Raw genomic sequence first — 17683 nt, 5'->3', positions numbered from 1 at the left:
ATATTCAAAACATTGTTTACTTATGCAAATTGAAACATGTTGAGGAAATGAGATGAGAATAACAATTCAGGAACAATGGGCTACCGCAGGGATAGTACCTAGCCGACTATACGCAACTCTATGATTTGTGTTTAATCGGCTAGGGTGCTACTGAACCAGTAGCTGCAGGTATCCTTGGGTTTGAGTACTACTTAACATCTACTAATTCTCAATGATTGTAGTTTTGGGGGGGAATAGTCGACATGGTCATGGAAAGGCTAGAGAAAAGGTTTTCTCCCGAGGGAAATAAACAAAGTTTTTCATGCTCAACAGTTTCCCTTGTGTGTCCTCCAGCCAATTTGACACACCTGTGGGAAGCATCCCTATGGAACACTTTCGACACCTTGTAGAGTCCATGCCCTGACGAATTGAGGCTGTTCTAGGGACAAATGGGAGGGGGGGTGCAACTCAATATTAGGAGGGAGTCCTTTATGTTTTGTACATTCAGTGTACACTGTCTCGAAAGAGCCATGTTTCCAGTCACGCCCAAACACACCGGTGAATGGCCAACCCTTTTCTGAATTGAGTTGGGAAATATGCTGCTCTGTGGGCTTCAGGGTCCGTGTACATTTCGTTATCAAAACTGAGAATGGAAAAACTACATTTGAAAATCAGAAATCAACTTGTTTTCTCATTTGTTTGGCTTGCACTAGCAAGCACTAGCTGCTAGAATAAAGTAATGACATCTCATTTTGTCTTAGCTTGTAAAATATATATTTATATATTTTTGGACAAAACTAAAAACAAAAATTTAATATATTGTGTTATTTGTTTTATATTATTACATGTCCAATTTTGAAACAATTGAGAAACGGAATCGTTTTGCGTTTTTCCATTCTCCGTTTTTATTCGGAAATCAAAATAACGAAATGTACACGGACCCGTCAGCTTGATAAGGTGAAGCAACCTTGAGTAGGAGGGGAAATCAAAGTTTGGAATTGGAACAGTGGCAGAAGATCCGGAGTACGAGTGCGGAGGTGAGAAGAGCGTTGGTTTGAAACTAAATTAAGGTATTTTATTATAATTCATTTGTTGACATGTTTACCAAACTTGCGCCTGCAGGTTAGAAATACTTCACCCGTGCGTAAATGTTTGGCTCTGGCCGTTCATACAACCGAATAATGGGTGTCACCCGCGTGCTCTGACTGCTGTAATAATAGTCTGAAGGCTATGGAATTAATTTTGAAATGTGACGAAATCCAAACCAGTAGGGCTAAGAGTATGCTTCTGACAATGTTTGGGTTGTAATTCGACGATTCAAACGAAACCTTCGCAACAATATTCGATTGCAGGTGCGCATATAATGTTCAGAATTCACGAGGACAAGGTTTAGATCTAGTGCTTGACTTGGGCAGGAGCTGATTATCGGCACCTGAAAAGGTGTACTGCTTGAGCTCCTGTTCCACTTATAGAATATTAGCTCAAACGTATTTTGTAGATCTGACAGTTTCGAGTTTTTGAAATTACTGTAGACTTACTATCTACCATAACACATACATGTGTCTTGCTTAAATTGTTAAAGTTTCGCGTTCACGGCTCTTTTTATCACTACCTCCTGGTTACCAAAGCATTTTCCCATGGGTAAAATAACACTACCAGACGCAACGTTGTTGACATGTCCAATGTTTATAATGCGGGGTACTACAATGCTATCTGCTCCCGCAGCACTCGGGATAAGTCCTTCAGAAACAGCAGGACAAAGAAATCTAACTCCGGAGTGATAAGGATGGGTGAGACACCAGTCAGGGATGATGGCACAGTTACAAGGTCAGCTGAGGTAAGCCATATGTTTCCTTCCCATATGGAAGTACTATTTGTTTGATTATAAAAGTACTTCCCAAGAGGAAGAAATCCTATTTGCCTTTACTCTTCCCTTGTATTCTGCACCTGGTTACATTACATGATGTCTATCTAAAATTGATAGTATGTGTAACATGAAGTCCTTCTTCTTTATGAAGTATGTTGGCTCCTTTCCTGTGGATGACTGTTGTTTGGATGATCAGATGCAGCAGTTGCACACACAGCTCAAGTCTCTCAAAGTAGGTACTGGTAATAACAAGTTAGAAAGCAGCAGTACTTTAAGGCAAGTCTTGACTGTTCACAAATGTTTATGGTGGAGATGGGGTCGTGCACAGACCTCTTCGTGGTCAGGTGCTCAAACCACAAAAAGGGCATGAAAGCAATAGGTGGACATATCTTTATAGCCAATTTTTAAATGAGACATTTAACATGACTTTAACAATGGCTTGCAGGCAGTGGGTTCAGAACAACAATGATAAACTGTAATATGAAGAATATATTGTTTTGGCCCCCGCAAAAACTTGAGACTGGAAGGATGTGCCTGCCTGAGGTGTTGAACTTTTTCACAGACATGCAAGAAAAGGAGGTCTGTGTCCCTGAAATTTTCCATCAAAGGTGTGAAGATGTATGATGAAGATGAGACGGTAAGAGTTGACCTTCTCAGAGCAAAGCACATGTATTATTGCTGTTCGAGCTGTGTACACTACATCAACATTATTTTTTAAACTTTCCTTGTCTGTAGACCATCCTCATGGCCCATGCTCTACGAAGGGTCTCCCTTTCCACCGCCCACCCCTCGGATGCCCAATTCGCCTTTGTTTCCCACAATCCAGGAAACCCTGATGCCCAACTTTACTGCCACCTCTTCAAGGCTAGTCATGCCAGAGCAGTAAGAACCAGCGTTAGATCTTTGTCTCCCAAGATGATTGTCAATGGAATTCCTCTGTGATGGCTTTAAGCTGCAGTTTATTGTATAATTTGTCTCTGTGTTCCCTCCAAGGCCCAGTTCCTGAACCTGTTGCTGTGCCGCTGTTTCCAGCTGTCCTACCTGGAGAAGCACCCAGAGGAGGCTCAAGTTGAGTCTGCAGGCCCACTGCCCAACTGTACCCCCTCCCTCCTCAACCAGGGCTTCCCTCTCAGTGTCAGCGCCCTTGTGTCCTTCAGAAGGGCCCCCACTCAGGGCTTACTCCCAGGGGAAAAGGTCAGTCAAACCTGTTTGTTTTAACTGAATTGTGAAATAATGTTTTTTTTGTGTGTGTGTAGCTGAACCCTGTACATTGTGCTAGCCTAGCTGTTGACCTGTTAACACTTTCTATGGGTCCTTATTGTAGGTCTTCCCATTGAAGAACAACAGCGCAACAACTGAGGAACAACCAAGCATCCAAGAAAACGTCATCACCTCTCCTTCCCTGGTGCGCAAGAAAGCCATCCGCAACAAAGTACTGCGCTCAGGGGCCTATCGCTCCTTCACTTATACCCCTCACAAACAACGCCACCTTCAGGATCGGCTTAACTCTCCACAAGGTGGGCTAAGTGTGCAGAGAGCTCTTTCAAGTGTGAAACAGTTCATTAGGTAATGCAAACCCTTAGAGCTTTGTGATGGGCACTCACTCAACGTCTGTGGTGTAGGCTACATTTTTCATGGTATTGATTTGTCATTACATACAGGTTGTAGGCACTTTTTTCACAGGGTTCTGATTACTGTAACGTTAAAAGCTTTTTACCACGCATTTTTAAAGTGAACATGTTATAATGTTTTATGAACTTTATCACAGTTTCCCTTGAAACAGTAGTTGTACTCACATCAGTAAGTTTTTCCACAGTGATTCAACTTGAGGTGGAATGGAAATGGATTGGAGGTTATCCAAAGCAAAAAAAAACATTTCCCTTGAGGGACATCTTGAATTGTGATCATTCCAAGATGCTAAGGAATCTCTTATCTTGTATGTGAAACAGGAAAGGGGCAGGACAAAATGCCAGGGAGGAGAGCCCGGGCCCCGAGCCTTGCTGAAACAGAAGAAGCTCTGGCTCAAGCGGTGTGGTGTTGGGCTGGCATCACCACGTGAGTCCCCCTCTCTTTTATTATAATAATATATGCTATTTAGCAGACACTTTCATCCAAAGTGACTTAGTCATTTGTGCATAGATTTTTTTGCATAGGGTTGTCCCAGCGGGAATCGAACCCACAATCCTTGCATTCCTAGCACCGGGCTCTAACAACTGAGCCACGTTTACCCGACTCGCACTTATCCCAGACCAGTTCCTTGTGTGCTTTATGGTGTGTTTGCTTGATGAAAGTCATGTGCGTCATCTCAGGGCTACCATTGGTCTTCACCCCCCATGTGTTACAGTGACAGCAGCTCTTCCCTGCTTGCAGAGGATGTCCTGGGCTCGTACCTCCTGTGCCCGCATCCTAAGAGACCTGGCTGTGGCTCTCTCATCATTCGTTTCTCTTCTGGCCTCATCACCCACCTCATAGACAACACATATAAAGGGACATACCTGCTTGAGGTGAGCTGTCATGGTCAATCATTCCATTTTCATCAACTTTCTTTAACTTCCAATTTAAGCTCTTTGTTAATGTATGTTCAATGTGTAGCTATGAAGTCATTTATGTTTTTTTACTTAGAACTGCCAACAAGAATTCTGCACCATTGCTGCTTTGATAGAGCACTACACAGAGTTCAAGGAGGAGCTGGACTTTCCTCTGAGTTGTGCCCGTGTAAACCACTGCTACGAGTGGGAGGAGAATGTTGGCAAGGTACACCAAAGCCTCAAAATAAAGAAGGCAGAATATAACCAGAGGAAGCAATGGGTTTAAAAGTAATTTCTCAACATTGGATTGATTGATGTATCCCATTCTCTAAGAGACACTGACAACATGTTACACTGACACCTTTCATTTCTTTGCACTTAAATACAATACAATTCATTCACTTCTGTGCTTCATTTAGGTTACTTTTATTGTTTTGAGATTTGTGATAAGTAATGTTTATCACAATTCACCTGCTAAAGGGAAGTTTGATGCAAGGGTGGAGCAGAGCCATATATTTAGATAAATGTAAGGCGTGTGGAGTAAGATGTTGGCACTTCGCCTATGATGTAGGTTTTTTTTATGTCAGTGTGTTTGAGATGTATATTCTATTTTAGCTTCCCCTACGTTTTAAAATTGTAGGAATTTAGTGTGTATATGAGTTGGAGGGATTTTCTATTTTTGTATGTGTTAAGCTGTATGTCTCGTGTTATGCTGTCCGTTTCACGGCATGTTTTAAGATGTTCTGTGAGAACATGGTACATGACTCACTTTACACCACAAAGTGGAGGCTATTTTTTTATTGTTGGGTTATGCATAATGCATTGCCGGATTGTATGCATAAATGCAGACCTCTATTAACTTGATCTAAGTCTGTTTTTAGGGGGAACAATAAATTATTTCAATTTTGGCTCTTTGGAAAGACGATGGGCAGCAAAAACATTTTCTTGGCAATTTTCACACATGACGTGGTTTTATCAAGTGTATGGTTGCCTTGGAACGCGGTGGGAAGGGAACCGACAGAGCGTATACTTACTTTTGTTTTTGAGCACGGATTGTATTCATTGGACGACATGATGCCATCTGCCAATACTTCGTTTTTATTGCACGTGGATAATTGATTTGACAAGAAATTATTCCAACCAATTAACGGTCTGACATGTCTCGCAGGTTAGCTGGTACAGGTTGTGAACTTGATTGCTTTGAGGCTTGGCCAATGTGGCAAGCTAGCTACGGTCTTTAGCTTAGTTTAGCTAGCGTTCTGATTTGCTGTCATGCTTCTGTGACCAGATCAACAGGTTAGATTTGTGTTATTCTGGTCACTTCAGTTGGAGCATGTCAACTGGAAAGATCTGTCATGGCTGCTAGTTAGATTAATTGTTTAGTTTCCAAATAACAGTAGGCTGGCTATTTATTTTTCTAGCTTGCACAATGCTGAATGAAATGGATTCAACAACTGAATCCTACAGACGAAGAACCATCCATATATGTGAGATAAACATTTTAAAAAAGACATGAAAAATCATTATTGGACACCCTTTTCTATAGTGAACCGGTTTCACAAGCTTTCCGCGCGCTAATTACCATCATTTTAAATTTAAAGATAGGCTCTCGTGGAATAACCGTTTATGTGCACCACTCAGAATGGACGGACAAGCGCACAACTTTTCTGTTGCTGATGAAAAATCGCTGAAATGTGGGAAAGAAACGTAAAACAAACTAAAAGAATGTAAAGACATGCAAATGAAGATCTGGATGCGGGAAAAACCTATACAAATCGTAAAGGGTCAAGAAAAAAATTGGAAAAGCTGTCCAAAAGAGGTATGTGGAAGAACCGTATATCAAGCTAGCTAGCTATAGAGTACAGTAACTAACATGTATGTTCTGGGTTGTCTCATTTGTAACTATAGAGAAAACATTAGCTAAAGTTCGTTGGCTAGTTCGTTACAAATGTTGTCAGATTATAGAAGAAACATAGTTGGCTACTTTTTCTCCATCCACCGGATGATTCGACATGGCTACAGTAGCTATCTAGTTATACTGTATGTAACGTTACACTGAATCCTGCAGGGAAGAGCGTGTTCCACGACGTGCAGAAAGGATTGTGGAAAGTAGATTGTTTCTACACTGTCCCATACGAGAAACAACAATCGTTGATTCTCTCCGGCTTAGAACAGGTTAGAAATAAGACAACAGTGTTACACAATGGTGCAATACAAACTCATTCTGTGTATAGGTTGGGAGTGTGTGAAAGATGGAGGTCCTGATCAAGCAATACCCTGAATGCTACAGTATATTAAATTATGAATTTATCGTTGTCAATTTTTATTGCAGCATGAGGTGAAACAGAAACGTAAACCTGATGATACAAAGGAGAACAAACGACGGAAACAAACCATGTACAGGACGCAGGCCAGAGATTGAATGTGTGCAAGGTCACTTTCATGTCTGTGTTCCAGCTAACCAACAACTGTCTTAAGGCAAGTGAAAATGTGAATTAATGTCTATATGAATATCAATTACAAACATATTGTATTCTCTGTACTAGTTTTTAAGAACCTGCTAATTGAAATGTAATTGTTTTGGTCAGGTTGTTCGGGAAAAGTTAGGAGTTCAAGCTGAGGCAGGTGAGGTTGCAGGGTCACCAGATCAGGCTATTGAGGCTAGGTCTCCTTTAGAAGATGGAAGAGGGAAGCATAGCAATAGGTAATGCGCTATGGATTCCAGCCTGGATTATTTCACTATAGCAGTGCTCTAAACAATCTTCTAAACATTAACATAGAGTATCGAATGGATGAATAGCGAATTCTGAAACAGAAATATAAAAATGTTTATTACTTTTAAACAAAATGATGGTAACTAAGCTGTCCAACTACAACCTGAGCATTGAGGACTGAGTGCCGATTACCTTCCTCCTCCAAATTCTCGCCGCCCTACAGGACCCCCTATCCACAAACGGCAATGGCGTGACCGGGATTTGTACCCCGGTTATAGCGACACAGTTGCACTCTTAAGGCAGGTCCCTAGACCATTGAGAGAATACAAGTTTAACAACATTTTGTTGTCTCCTTACAGGCCACATCGGATACATGCTACAGTGAAAGAGGGCATCAAGGAGCACATTCTATCTTACCCAAGAACCCAGAACCACTACTCTCAGATGAAGGGGGATGTAAACAGAGAATACCTCAGCCCTGATCTGAATTTGTTGCGAATGTACCGACTCTACAAAGAGAAGAATACCACATCTGCAAAATTCTGGGTTTATAGGGACATTTTCAAACAGCAGTCTCAATTCTGGCCAACCCAGGAGTGACACCTGTGGGAAATGTGATGCATTCTTCACTAAAATGTCAGCAGCAACATCTGAAGAGGAAGATTGCGGTTGAAAGTGAGTTGCACCATCGAAAAGGCCTACACACAGCGTCAAAGTGACACTGAGTGGGCTAAAGGCCACTGCCATGCTGACTGCCATGTCATTTCTGTGGATCTACAGGGGGTGATGTACACCCCTAATCTGACCCACTCTGATGTTCACTACCAGCGGCAGCTGTCAAATTTTAACATTTGCATCCAGGAGCTTGTAAAAGAAGATCCTGCATACATGTGTGTTTGGCATGAGGGGATTGCACACAGAGGGTCATGCATATTGAAGTGGGTGAAGACAAAATTCACGCCACTCACCAAACCAAAGGTGCGCAAGTTGATCATCTTCAATGACAGATGCTGTTGGCAGAATAACAACTGATGGATGCTCAATCTGATGTCGATGCTCGTCTCTATGGGTTACTTTACCCAAGTTGAGCAGAAGTTCATGGTCTCTGGTCATCCTTTTCTTCCTTGTGATGGATATTTTGCCACCATCGTGAAGAGGCGCATGGTGTCAGTCCTTCATACAACTGATGATGTTTCAAAGATGATACTTGAAGCACAACCAGTAAAACCATTCAAGGTTATGTGGATGCAATGTGAAGACTTAAGGCACCTCCCAGATTCTGTCCTCAAGCGACCAGCTGGACTACAGATCACCTCAGTGAGGTGGTTAAAAGTCACAGGTATTGCACAGAGAATAGTTTACTAACATCCCATCAACACGCAACATGTTGTTCTAACAAAATATCCTAATGCCTGACTGTGAAAGTTGTTTATTGATGTCAGGAACTTAAAATGTTTCTGTTCTAATTTCAGTTGAAGATCCTTGGAATCTGTACACCAGACAGAGCCACAGTATATTTGAGGCATGGAAATCATGGCTGATCTCCAAACCAAAACAAGGAGCTACACCTCAACCTCCCTATTTTGCAAGCCACTACCCTAGAGCATATGAGAGTCCTCTGTCCATCAAAAAAAAACAAGTACCAAGATCTGATGACCATGCTCAACTACTTGCCAGCTGCTGCACGCTCTTTTTATAAATCACTGCAGAGTGAATCATTTGATGTTAAACCAAGCTACGTAATTAACCGTTTTTTTCTGTGAGTTTGATCCCCTGAACCTGTATAGTATGTTGAATCTGAATACATTTCAGAAGACATGTCACCCCTATTGTAGGAAATTAAATGTATAGTAGGTGTTTTCTATGTGAATCAATGTGTATGATTTGAACCAGCACAATATATTGAATTCATTTAATTTTAAGATGTTCCTAGTGTAGAAAATGTTATGTACAGTGTGTTCTGTTGAATTATTTTGTGTGATCATTTTAACTTTTTTTTTATCGTAATTAATTAAAAACATAAGTCATCACATACAGTATGTGAGTATTCATTTGATCTTGATTCCCTCTTTTTATTCATTACCATATACAGTATGTCACCACATTTATCATTAACTCTAAGCAGTTAATACTTATGAGAGTCCTCTGTCCATCAGTCCTCTGCCCCTCAGTACAGAAGGGCATTTCTTGTCTTTGGCATGGGTTTAACGCAATTCAAAACTTAATTGCTGATCATAGTGTTAAATGCAAAGCGAATGGTTTTCTGAAGGTTTTGTAATATTGACCTCAGGGACCTGCATAATGGACATGCATATTGGCACATCACATTGATCCATATTTGATATGTACAAGTTGTGCTTGTTTTGATTGAAAAATATTCTATTTTTGTAGTTATTCTATGGTATGTATACATTGAGGACTTCATTTTAAATGAGACTAAGATTTCATGACTCAACTTTCAAGAAAAGTCATCAGTGCTAAAGTTGATAGACCACCTTTAAATGAACCTCCATACAAATTAACTACATATTGCATTATAAGTTATTTACATGAAGGGCATCTACAACCTGTTGGGGATAAGGCTGTTTACTGCCCCCTCTGGAGTAATTGCATGCCCATAGTAAACTATTTTTTTTGTCAAAAGTTGCTAATATATGCAAATAAAAAATATTATTGAATAGAAAACACTAAAGCTTCTAAAACCGTTTAAATTATGTCTGTATGTAAAGCAGAACTCTCAGGGCAGTCATTCTCCCAAACTCTCGTCATCAGAAAAGTTGGCCCAAATTTGACGTCATCGCCCCACCCTTCCCAATCACTTACAGGTCTGGGAACAGTCTCTTTGTCTTCAGCGCGATGTCTGTTTCCAATGGGGCTTCTCATTGTGAGAATCGTGCGCTCACGAGAGTTTTGGCAGGCCGAAACCTTTTGGTCACCCGAAAAAAACAGGTTACTCTCATGCACGCTCTGCTCTGGTCCTGTCTTTTTTCCAAGATCGATTAAACGGTGCCTGTGTTTCTGTTCGTCCTCACAATTGCTGTACACCTTTATAACATGTTAAAGCTTGATTATGAACTTAGTTTGACAAGTTTAGTCGACATATAATATGTAATTTCAACGTTTTGGTGCGCATCCACTTGACTTTTGGCTGCATTTCAACCGAAATGTGTTGTGTTTGAGAACCGAAAGACACAGACTGCAAAACTAAACGCTGTTTTTGGTAAGTATAATTCCTTCCAGGTCTTCTGATGGAAGAACAGCAAAGGTAAGGGAATATTTATGTGGTAAATTTGGGTTTCTGTGGACTCCAAGATAGAGGAGCCATAATGCTACTTTTTGAGCGCCGACTCATAGTATAGCCTAGTGAACGAAACCTGTAACGTTAAAAATAAATGTAACACAGCGATTGCATTCAGAAGAAGTATATATGTAGAACATGCATATTTAGTCAAAGTTTATGATGTATATTCCTTGTTAGCTGACGTTATCTGCCGGAGCTATCGTCATTTCTCAGGACATTTGAGTAGCATTTTTTGAACGATGCATCATTGTAAACAGAGATTTATGGATATATATAGCATATTATTGAAAAAAACATAAATGTACTGTGTAACGTGTTATATTACTGTCATCTGATGAAGATTTCAAAAGGTTAGTGAAATTATTTTTCTTTTAATCCTGCGTTTGTTGATTGCATATTTTTTTCAACTTGGCTATGCTGTGTCTTCGGTGGTGGTTTGACATAAATATGTGCTATGTTTTCGCCGTAAAACATTTTAGAAATCTGACTTGCTGGGTAGATAAACAAGGTGTTTATCTTTCATTTGAGCCATTGGACTCGTTAATGTGTGGAGGTTAAATATTTTTAGGAATATTTTTGCGTTCCATTCGTCACCTTCCAGCTGAACGGGGGGGGGTCCCAAATTGGAACCCTAACCCCCTTCTGGTTAAAACATCAGGTGTTAAAAAAGGACATCTTGCAAGAGTCATGCAAAATGTCACATACTGTTCTTCCACAAACTGAAATCATCACGAGATACTGTTCTTCCACATTCTAAAAATTAAAACGGCAATAAAACAAGTATTTTTTTAAATAACAAAAAAATATAAATTGTTGGAAGATATGGGTATGGTGAATTATTTGTCAACCATAAAACACCTAATGTGGTACACACAATAATGTAAAGATAACTGTCTTAAAATGGAAATATTGTCACTTAAAATGGAAATATTGTCACATATGGTTCTTCGTCTGTAGGATTCAACTGACGATTGACTCTAATTTTGATATTGGCTACCAGTGTCAAACGGTGTTAATCAGGCATTGCCTTGCTTGTCACCAGTATGTGTGTCTGATATCAGACACCCCAAGAAGACTGAGGCAAAAATGGCTGCAGAGTCAGTGAAGGTAGTGGTCAGTTGTCTGCCGATGAATGATAGGGAGCAAATGTTGAATTGTAAGACGGTAGAGATGAGTCACTGTCAGTGTTTCATCAAGAAGCCAGGGGTGAAGGAGGAGCCACCAAAACAATTCACCTTTGATGGAAGCCTCTTCATTGTCTAAAACACTGAGCAGATGTACAACGAGATAATTGACCCTTTGGTTGAGGTAGGCCTACAATAAATCCTACTACATTTTCACAACTTGATTATGGTGAATTACATGCAGTAGCACCAGCTCGTGAACTATTGGACATCTCCAGTATATATCTGAAACTAAATAACATGTCAGTTAGGAAAACACGTGTGCTGCTGAACTTGGCTGGCAGCGAGCGCCAGTTTAAGACGGGTACCACCGGGGAACGTCTCTGAGGCCACCAAGATCAACCTGTCCCAGTCAGCTCTAGGCAACGTCATCTCAACAGATCCCCTACCGAGACTCCAAGCTGACCCGGTTGTTGCAGGACTCCCTGGGAGGGAACACTAGCACCCCGATGGTGGCCTGCAGGCAACAACTATGAGGAGAGCCTGAGCACCCTGAGCTACGCCAACAGGGCCAAGAGCATCCAGAACAGGCCCCGCATCAACGAAGACCACAAAGATCCCCTGCTCTGAGAGTACCAGGAGGAAATCAAGCAGCTATGTGCCTTAATATCTGGCCAGCTGGGGCGGGAGCGTAGCCTAGTGGTTAGAGCGTTGGACTAGTAACCGGAAGGTTGCGAGTTCAAACCCCCGAGCTGACAAGGTACAAATCTGTCGTTCTGCCCCTGAACAGGCAGTTAACCCACTGTTCACAGGCCGTCATTGAAAATAAGAATATGTTCTTAACTGACTTGCCTGGTTAAATAAAGGTAAAAAAAAAAAAAAAAAATACCAACCTGTCATGTGAGCACCATGCTTTTCTCCACACTTTGTCTAATCGCTGAGAGTAAGAGTTTGCACATAGAAGATCAAAGTGCTAGATTAAAATTGGATTATTCTCCATGGTCCTATTTTAATCAGTGTTTCTGGATGGTCTGCAGGGCCCTCTGCCGGTCCATCGAGGCCACAGTCCAGCACTACAGAGAAGGAGAAGATTAAAGAGGTGGGTTAACTTCCACAAGAAGTTGACTGAAGCTGCTTAGCAGAAGGAGCTCAACTAACCTATTTGTGACCTTCAGGAGTATGAGGAGACGCTGGCCTGGCTTCAGGCTGAGTATAATGCAGAGCAGGAGTCCAAGCCCAAGCTTCAGGAGTATGAGGAGACGCTGGCCTGGCTTCAGGCTGAGTATAATGCAGAGCAGGAGTCCAAGCCCAAGCTTCAGGAGTATGAGGAGACGCTGGCCTGGCTTCAGGCTGAGTATAATGCAGAGCAGGAGTCCAAGCCCAAGCTTCAGGAGTATGAGGAGACGCTGGCCTGGCTTCAGGCTGAGTATAATGCAGAGCAGGAGTCCAAGCCCAAGCTTCAGGAGTATGAGGAGACGCTGGCCTGGCTTCAGGCTGAGTATAATGCAGAGCAGGAGTCCAAGCCCAAGCTTCAGGAGTATGAGGAGACGCTGGCCTGGCTTCAGGCTGAGTATAATGCAGAGCAGGAGTCCAAGCCCAAGCTTCAGGAGTATGAGGAGACGCTGGCCTGGCTTCAGGCTGAGTATAATGCAGAGCAGGAGTCCAAGCCCAAGCTTCAGGAGGACATTGCTGTCCTGCGCTCTTCATATGAGACCAAGCTGTCCAATCTGGAAAAGTCCCAGACCAGCAGAGGGCACTCTATTACCACTGCTGGTACCATTACGACATCCCTGTCTACGTTCAAAACTCCAACCAATTCAAATTTCACTCAGACGACCATAGCCGAGGATATTAATAAGACAGATTTTCTGAAGATAAATAACTTTAACAGTCAGGTGTATAGATAGTGCTCTAGTACATTACAGGATATTAAGCCTTGTTTTCTAATTGTCTAGTGTCAGAGCTCTCCATCCTTATTAAACAAGCTCTTGAGGAGGAATGGTGTTGTGTCACTGCACATGAGCTTAGTTATTTGGAACCAGTCCTAGCCAAGATACCCATGCATCAAGTTCCCAGTACTTGTGGGTAACCGGTTATGCATGCATTTTGTAGTAGTACACATCTGAGTAGGGCGGTCCCTTTAATGATGTAACTTATCTTCTTGTGGGTGAGCCAGACACATGCATCTTGCCAGGTGACCAGTGTCCAGACAGGGTCTGAGGGGGAGGAGAATGTAGACTCTCCTCCAATCGGTACCCCAGGCCCTCTGGACCAGAAGCATGTCCTCAAGAGGTGAGTTACCACACTCACACACACTCCCTTTTATATAACATAATGTCCAGTGGTGTGGCTTGGTGCCCTGTCCTGTCTCCAGGCTACAGCACACAGACAGAGGAATACCCTGGCAGATCAGAGGAAGAAGCAGCTGATTGGCCCTGGCAGAGAATGGTGAAGAGAGTGACAATGTGATCTTCAATGTCTACGACTCCATCCAGGAGGAAGTCCATGCTAAGAGTCAACTCCTAGAGAACACCCAGGGCAAGGTGGGACACATCTTCATGGAAAAGAAATGCCAGATTAATGATTTATCTACTAACATGCTTGTTCCTGTACCACATTTCTGTCACGCATTTGTATTGTTTGCCTATTCTGTTAATACATTATGTACTGTGACAGACTTAAGTCTGTATGGTCATTTTGTGGTGTTCTCCTGATGTGATGCCACAGCTGAAGGTGGCCAAGCTGGAGATCCACAACTTGCAGGCGGAGTTTGAGCTAGAGAGGAATGACTACCTGGCAACAATCCGCAGGCTGGAGGGGGAGGGCAAGCTGCTACAGAGCCTGTTAGAGCGCAGGGCCCCTCTGGTCCGTTGTGACTGCAACTACAGCAACTTGTATCGCCTGCGGACGGAGGTCACTTGGGATGACGACAGCGTCACCTGGAGGCTGCCTGACATGTTGGTGCAGAAAACAGCCCTGCTATCAGGTGTAGGACCGGGGAAGAAATTATGTTGTGAAGATGTCTTTGCATTTAGAACGAATGTTAATCTTTCAGTGGATGGACTATTTTTATTTAGATTTTCAATGTTGTGATTACATGGATGGTTCGTCCTGTTTTGGTTTCTTATCCTCTGTTGTGTCCCTTCTCTCTTTCAGCAGTAGCTCCTTCAGCTCAGATGCTCTCTGTGTGCATGAGCTCAGCGGCTGACACAGGAGAATTCTTTCAAGTTTGTACTTTTATTTTTATTAAAGAGGAAGAAAAGCTGAACATAGAGACCTGGGCTACAGAGGCACTCTGTCACCACCTCCCCCAGTCTATCCATTTCTACCTGCCACACTTTTTGACCACTAGAGACCTCACAATTCATTGGCTTGTTTAGGTAGAGTATTTCATTCATCCACTGTGATTGACCCTAGGTTGTTAGTAGTTCACTATTGAACTTTCAGTAACCAGCAATTTAATGGCACTTTAAATGGACACTTGGTCTGGCAATGTGATGCTTCTGGTGTTTATTATTATTTTTTGCACCTTTTTAAATGTTAGCGAAGATAATGCCACACCATAGTGCTTGCAGTGACTCTTAATTCTGTGATACAATGGTTTATCCAACCTTGAATATAATATTTATCACTGTTGTGGTTTTTGCTGCTCATATACTGTAATTGTTAAAACAATATTTTTTATGTAGCTTTCTGTGTATCTTGTTCATTTCATATCTCATACTACTTCACTTCCCAGAATACATGTCTGGTTGTGCAAATTATTTGTTTTTGAGCATCACTAACAGGAAGGTCATCTTCAGTCTTTCAGCATCAGGGCGAAGAAATAAGATCTGAGAGGCAAACATGTCAGACCAGTTTCAGTGTCACACAATCTGGATGACTCCACAAATGCACTGGGGCCAGGGTGGTGTTGTCATAGCAGCAGTGTTAACGGGCCATGTATGATGGTGGAGGGTAGCCTCCGGTTTCCTGTCCTCTAAAAAGATGTGTCAATGACGTGTTGTCTGGAAACAAGACGAGTGTGGAGCAACCTTGTGACCTCCAGGGAGCTGAGTGACACAGACAACCTGAATTGATTCTTCCCTGGCTGTAATAATCTGAGCCGGACTTATTTGCCAGTAAAATTTTATTGACCTTTTCTGAAAATGCTAAATTTCAATAGCATTGACAATTTAAGTTGAAAGGGTTAGTTAACCCCAAATGACATTGTTTTCCTTACCCTGTAAGCAGTCTATGGACAAGGTATGACATTAATCCATGCTTTGGTTGTTTAAATTGTCTACTGTTTCAAATGTTAACTTGTGAGTATTTATGGCGCAAATCCAATGTGAGTCAATGGCAACTACAGTACCTTCAGAAGGATTCATACTCCTTGACTTACTCCACATTTTGTTACAGATTGGCTGCAAAATGTATTAAATATTCATTTTCTCTTTATCATTACCCACAATACACTATAATGACAGTGAAAACATGTTTTTAGACATTTTTGCTAATTTATTGAAAATAAACACAAAAATATCTCATTTACATAAGTATTCACACTTCTGAATGTGAATGGTATAATCACCTTTGGCAACAATTTACAGCTGTGAGTCTTTCTGGGTATTTCTCTAAGCACTTTGCACACCTGGATTGTACAACATTTATTTGCACATTATTCTTTAAAAATTCATCAAGCTCTGTCAAGTTGGTTGTTGATCACTGCTAGACATCCATTTTCAAGTCTTGTCATAGATTTTCAAGACGATTTACACTACCGTTCAAAAGTTTGGGGTCGCTTAGAAATGTAGTTGCTTTTAAAGAAAATCACTATATTATCCATTAAAATAACATCAAATTGATCAGAATTACAGTGTAGACGTTAATGTTGTAAATGACTATTGTAGCTGGAAACAGTTGATTTTTTTAAATGGAATATCTACATAGGCGTACAGAGGCCCATTATCAGCAACCATCACTCCTGTGTTCCAATGGCAGGTTGTGTTAGCTAATCCAAGTTTATCATTTTAAAAGGCTAATTGATCATTAGAAAACCCTTTTGCAATTATGTTAGGACAACTGAAAACTGCTGTCCTGATAAAATAAGCAATAAAACTGGCCTTCTTTAGACTAGTTGAGTATCTGGAGAATCAGCATTTTTGGGTTCGATTACAGGCTCAAAAAGTCCAGAAACAAGAACTTTCTTCTAAAACTTGTCAGTCTATTCTTGTGCTGAGAAATGAAGGTAATCCATGTTAAATTACCAGGAAACTGAAGATCTCTTACAACGCTGTGTACTACTCCCTTCACAGAACAGCACAAACTGGCTTTAACCAGAATAGAAAGAGGAGTGGGAGACCCCGGGGGGCAACTGAGCAAGAGGACAATACATTAGTGTCTAGTTTGAGAAACAGACGCCTCAAGTCCTCAACTGGCAGCTTCATTAAATAGTACTCGCAAAACACCATTCTCAACGTCAACAGTGAAGAGGTGACTCCGGGTTGCTGGCCTTCTAGGCAGAGTTGCAAAGAAAAATACATTTCTCAGACTGGCCAATAAAAAGAAAAGATTAAGATGGGAAAAATAACAGACACTGGACAGAGGAACTCTTACTAGAGGGCCAGCATCCCAGAGTCGGATCTTCACTGTTGCCGTTGAGATATTTTTGCAGTTTTACTTTAGTGCCTTATTGCAAACAGGATGCATGTTCTGGAATATTTTTATTCTGTCATTTAGGTTAGTATTTTGGAGTAAGTACAATGTTGTTGATCCATCCTCTGTTTTCTCCTATCACAGCCATTAAACTCTGTAACTGTTTTAAAGTCCCTGCTGCTCCTGAGTGGCGCAGCAGTCTAAGGCACTGCATCTCAGCGCTAGAGGCATCACTGCAGACCCTGGTTTGATTCCAGGCTCTATCACAACCGGCCGTGATTGGGAGTCCCATAGGGCGGCCCATTGTTGTCCATGTTTGGCCGGGGTAGGCCATCATTGGAAATATGAATTTGTTCTTGACTGACTTGCCTAGTTAAATAAAGGTTAATAAAATTCTGGCCTTATCGTTAAGTCCCTGACCGGTTTCTTTCCTCTCGGGCAACTGAGTTAGGAAGGACACCTGTTTCTTTGTAGTGACTGGGTGTATTGATACTCCACCCAAAGAGTAATTAATAACTTCACCATACTCAAAG

At 41.6% G+C, this 17683-nt stretch overlaps 1 protein-coding gene and 2 pseudogenes across 12 annotated transcripts; all 3 read left to right on the top strand.

Annotated features, from left to right (window-relative positions):
- The first annotated feature begins 502 nt into the window (after nucleotides 1–502).
- On the top strand, nucleotides 503–13419 carry LOC118388470 (SH2 domain-containing protein 5-like). Of its 12 annotated transcripts, none has more exons than XR_008144459.1 (14): nucleotides 521–1016; nucleotides 1705–1816; nucleotides 1998–2078; nucleotides 2409–2483; nucleotides 2582–2728; nucleotides 2840–3040; nucleotides 3171–3363; nucleotides 3796–3901; nucleotides 4191–4350; nucleotides 4469–4600; nucleotides 6707–6852; nucleotides 6963–6999; nucleotides 7448–8427; nucleotides 8561–9118. XR_008144459.1 is itself a non-coding variant. In XM_052526783.1 (12 exons), the coding sequence occupies exons 2-12, from the start codon at nucleotides 1766–1768 to the stop codon at nucleotides 13353–13355; spliced, it is 1875 nt and encodes a 624-aa protein (XP_052382743.1). In that variant the 5' UTR covers nucleotides 503–1016; nucleotides 1705–1765; the 3' UTR covers nucleotides 13356–13419. The 12 variants fall into 12 exon arrangements, 8 of the variants coding, with proteins under 8 accessions (XP_052382743.1, XP_052382744.1, XP_052382746.1 ...); XR_008144460.1 differs by having other exon boundaries at nucleotides 6963–7078; XR_008144458.1 differs by lacking the exon at nucleotides 6963–6999 and having other exon boundaries at nucleotides 522–1016.
- Nucleotides 11020–12541, top strand: LOC127932180 (osmotic avoidance abnormal protein 3-like; annotated as a pseudogene).
- Nucleotides 13420–13572: 153 nt separating the features above from the next.
- On the top strand, nucleotides 13573–17548 carry LOC118388155 (kinesin-like protein KIF17; annotated as a pseudogene).
- The last annotated feature ends 135 nt before the right edge of the window (nucleotides 17549–17683 follow it).

This window comes from Oncorhynchus keta, chromosome 10, assembly GCF_023373465.1.
Source record: "Oncorhynchus keta strain PuntledgeMale-10-30-2019 chromosome 10, Oket_V2, whole genome shotgun sequence".
NCBI classification, from domain to species: domain Eukaryota; kingdom Metazoa; phylum Chordata; class Actinopteri; order Salmoniformes; family Salmonidae; genus Oncorhynchus; species Oncorhynchus keta.
The sequence above is the reverse complement of the archived record's forward strand: the minus strand, read 5'-3'. Positions and strand labels throughout refer to the sequence as shown.

Bases quoted from the DNA above. Each gene is read 5' to 3' on its own strand.
- LOC118388470 (XM_052526783.1), top strand. From the start codon at position 1,766: ATGGGTGAGACACCAGTCAGGGATGATGGCACAGTTACAAGGTCAGCT. The intron at 3,364-3,795 runs GTGGGCTAAGTG...TATGTGAAACAG, and splicing joins TCGGCTTAACTCTCCACAAG to GAAAGGGGCAGGACAAAATG. The intron at 12,613-12,688 runs GTGGGTTAACTT...TGTGACCTTCAG, and splicing joins AGAAGGAGAAGATTAAAGAG to GAGTATGAGGAGACGCTGGC.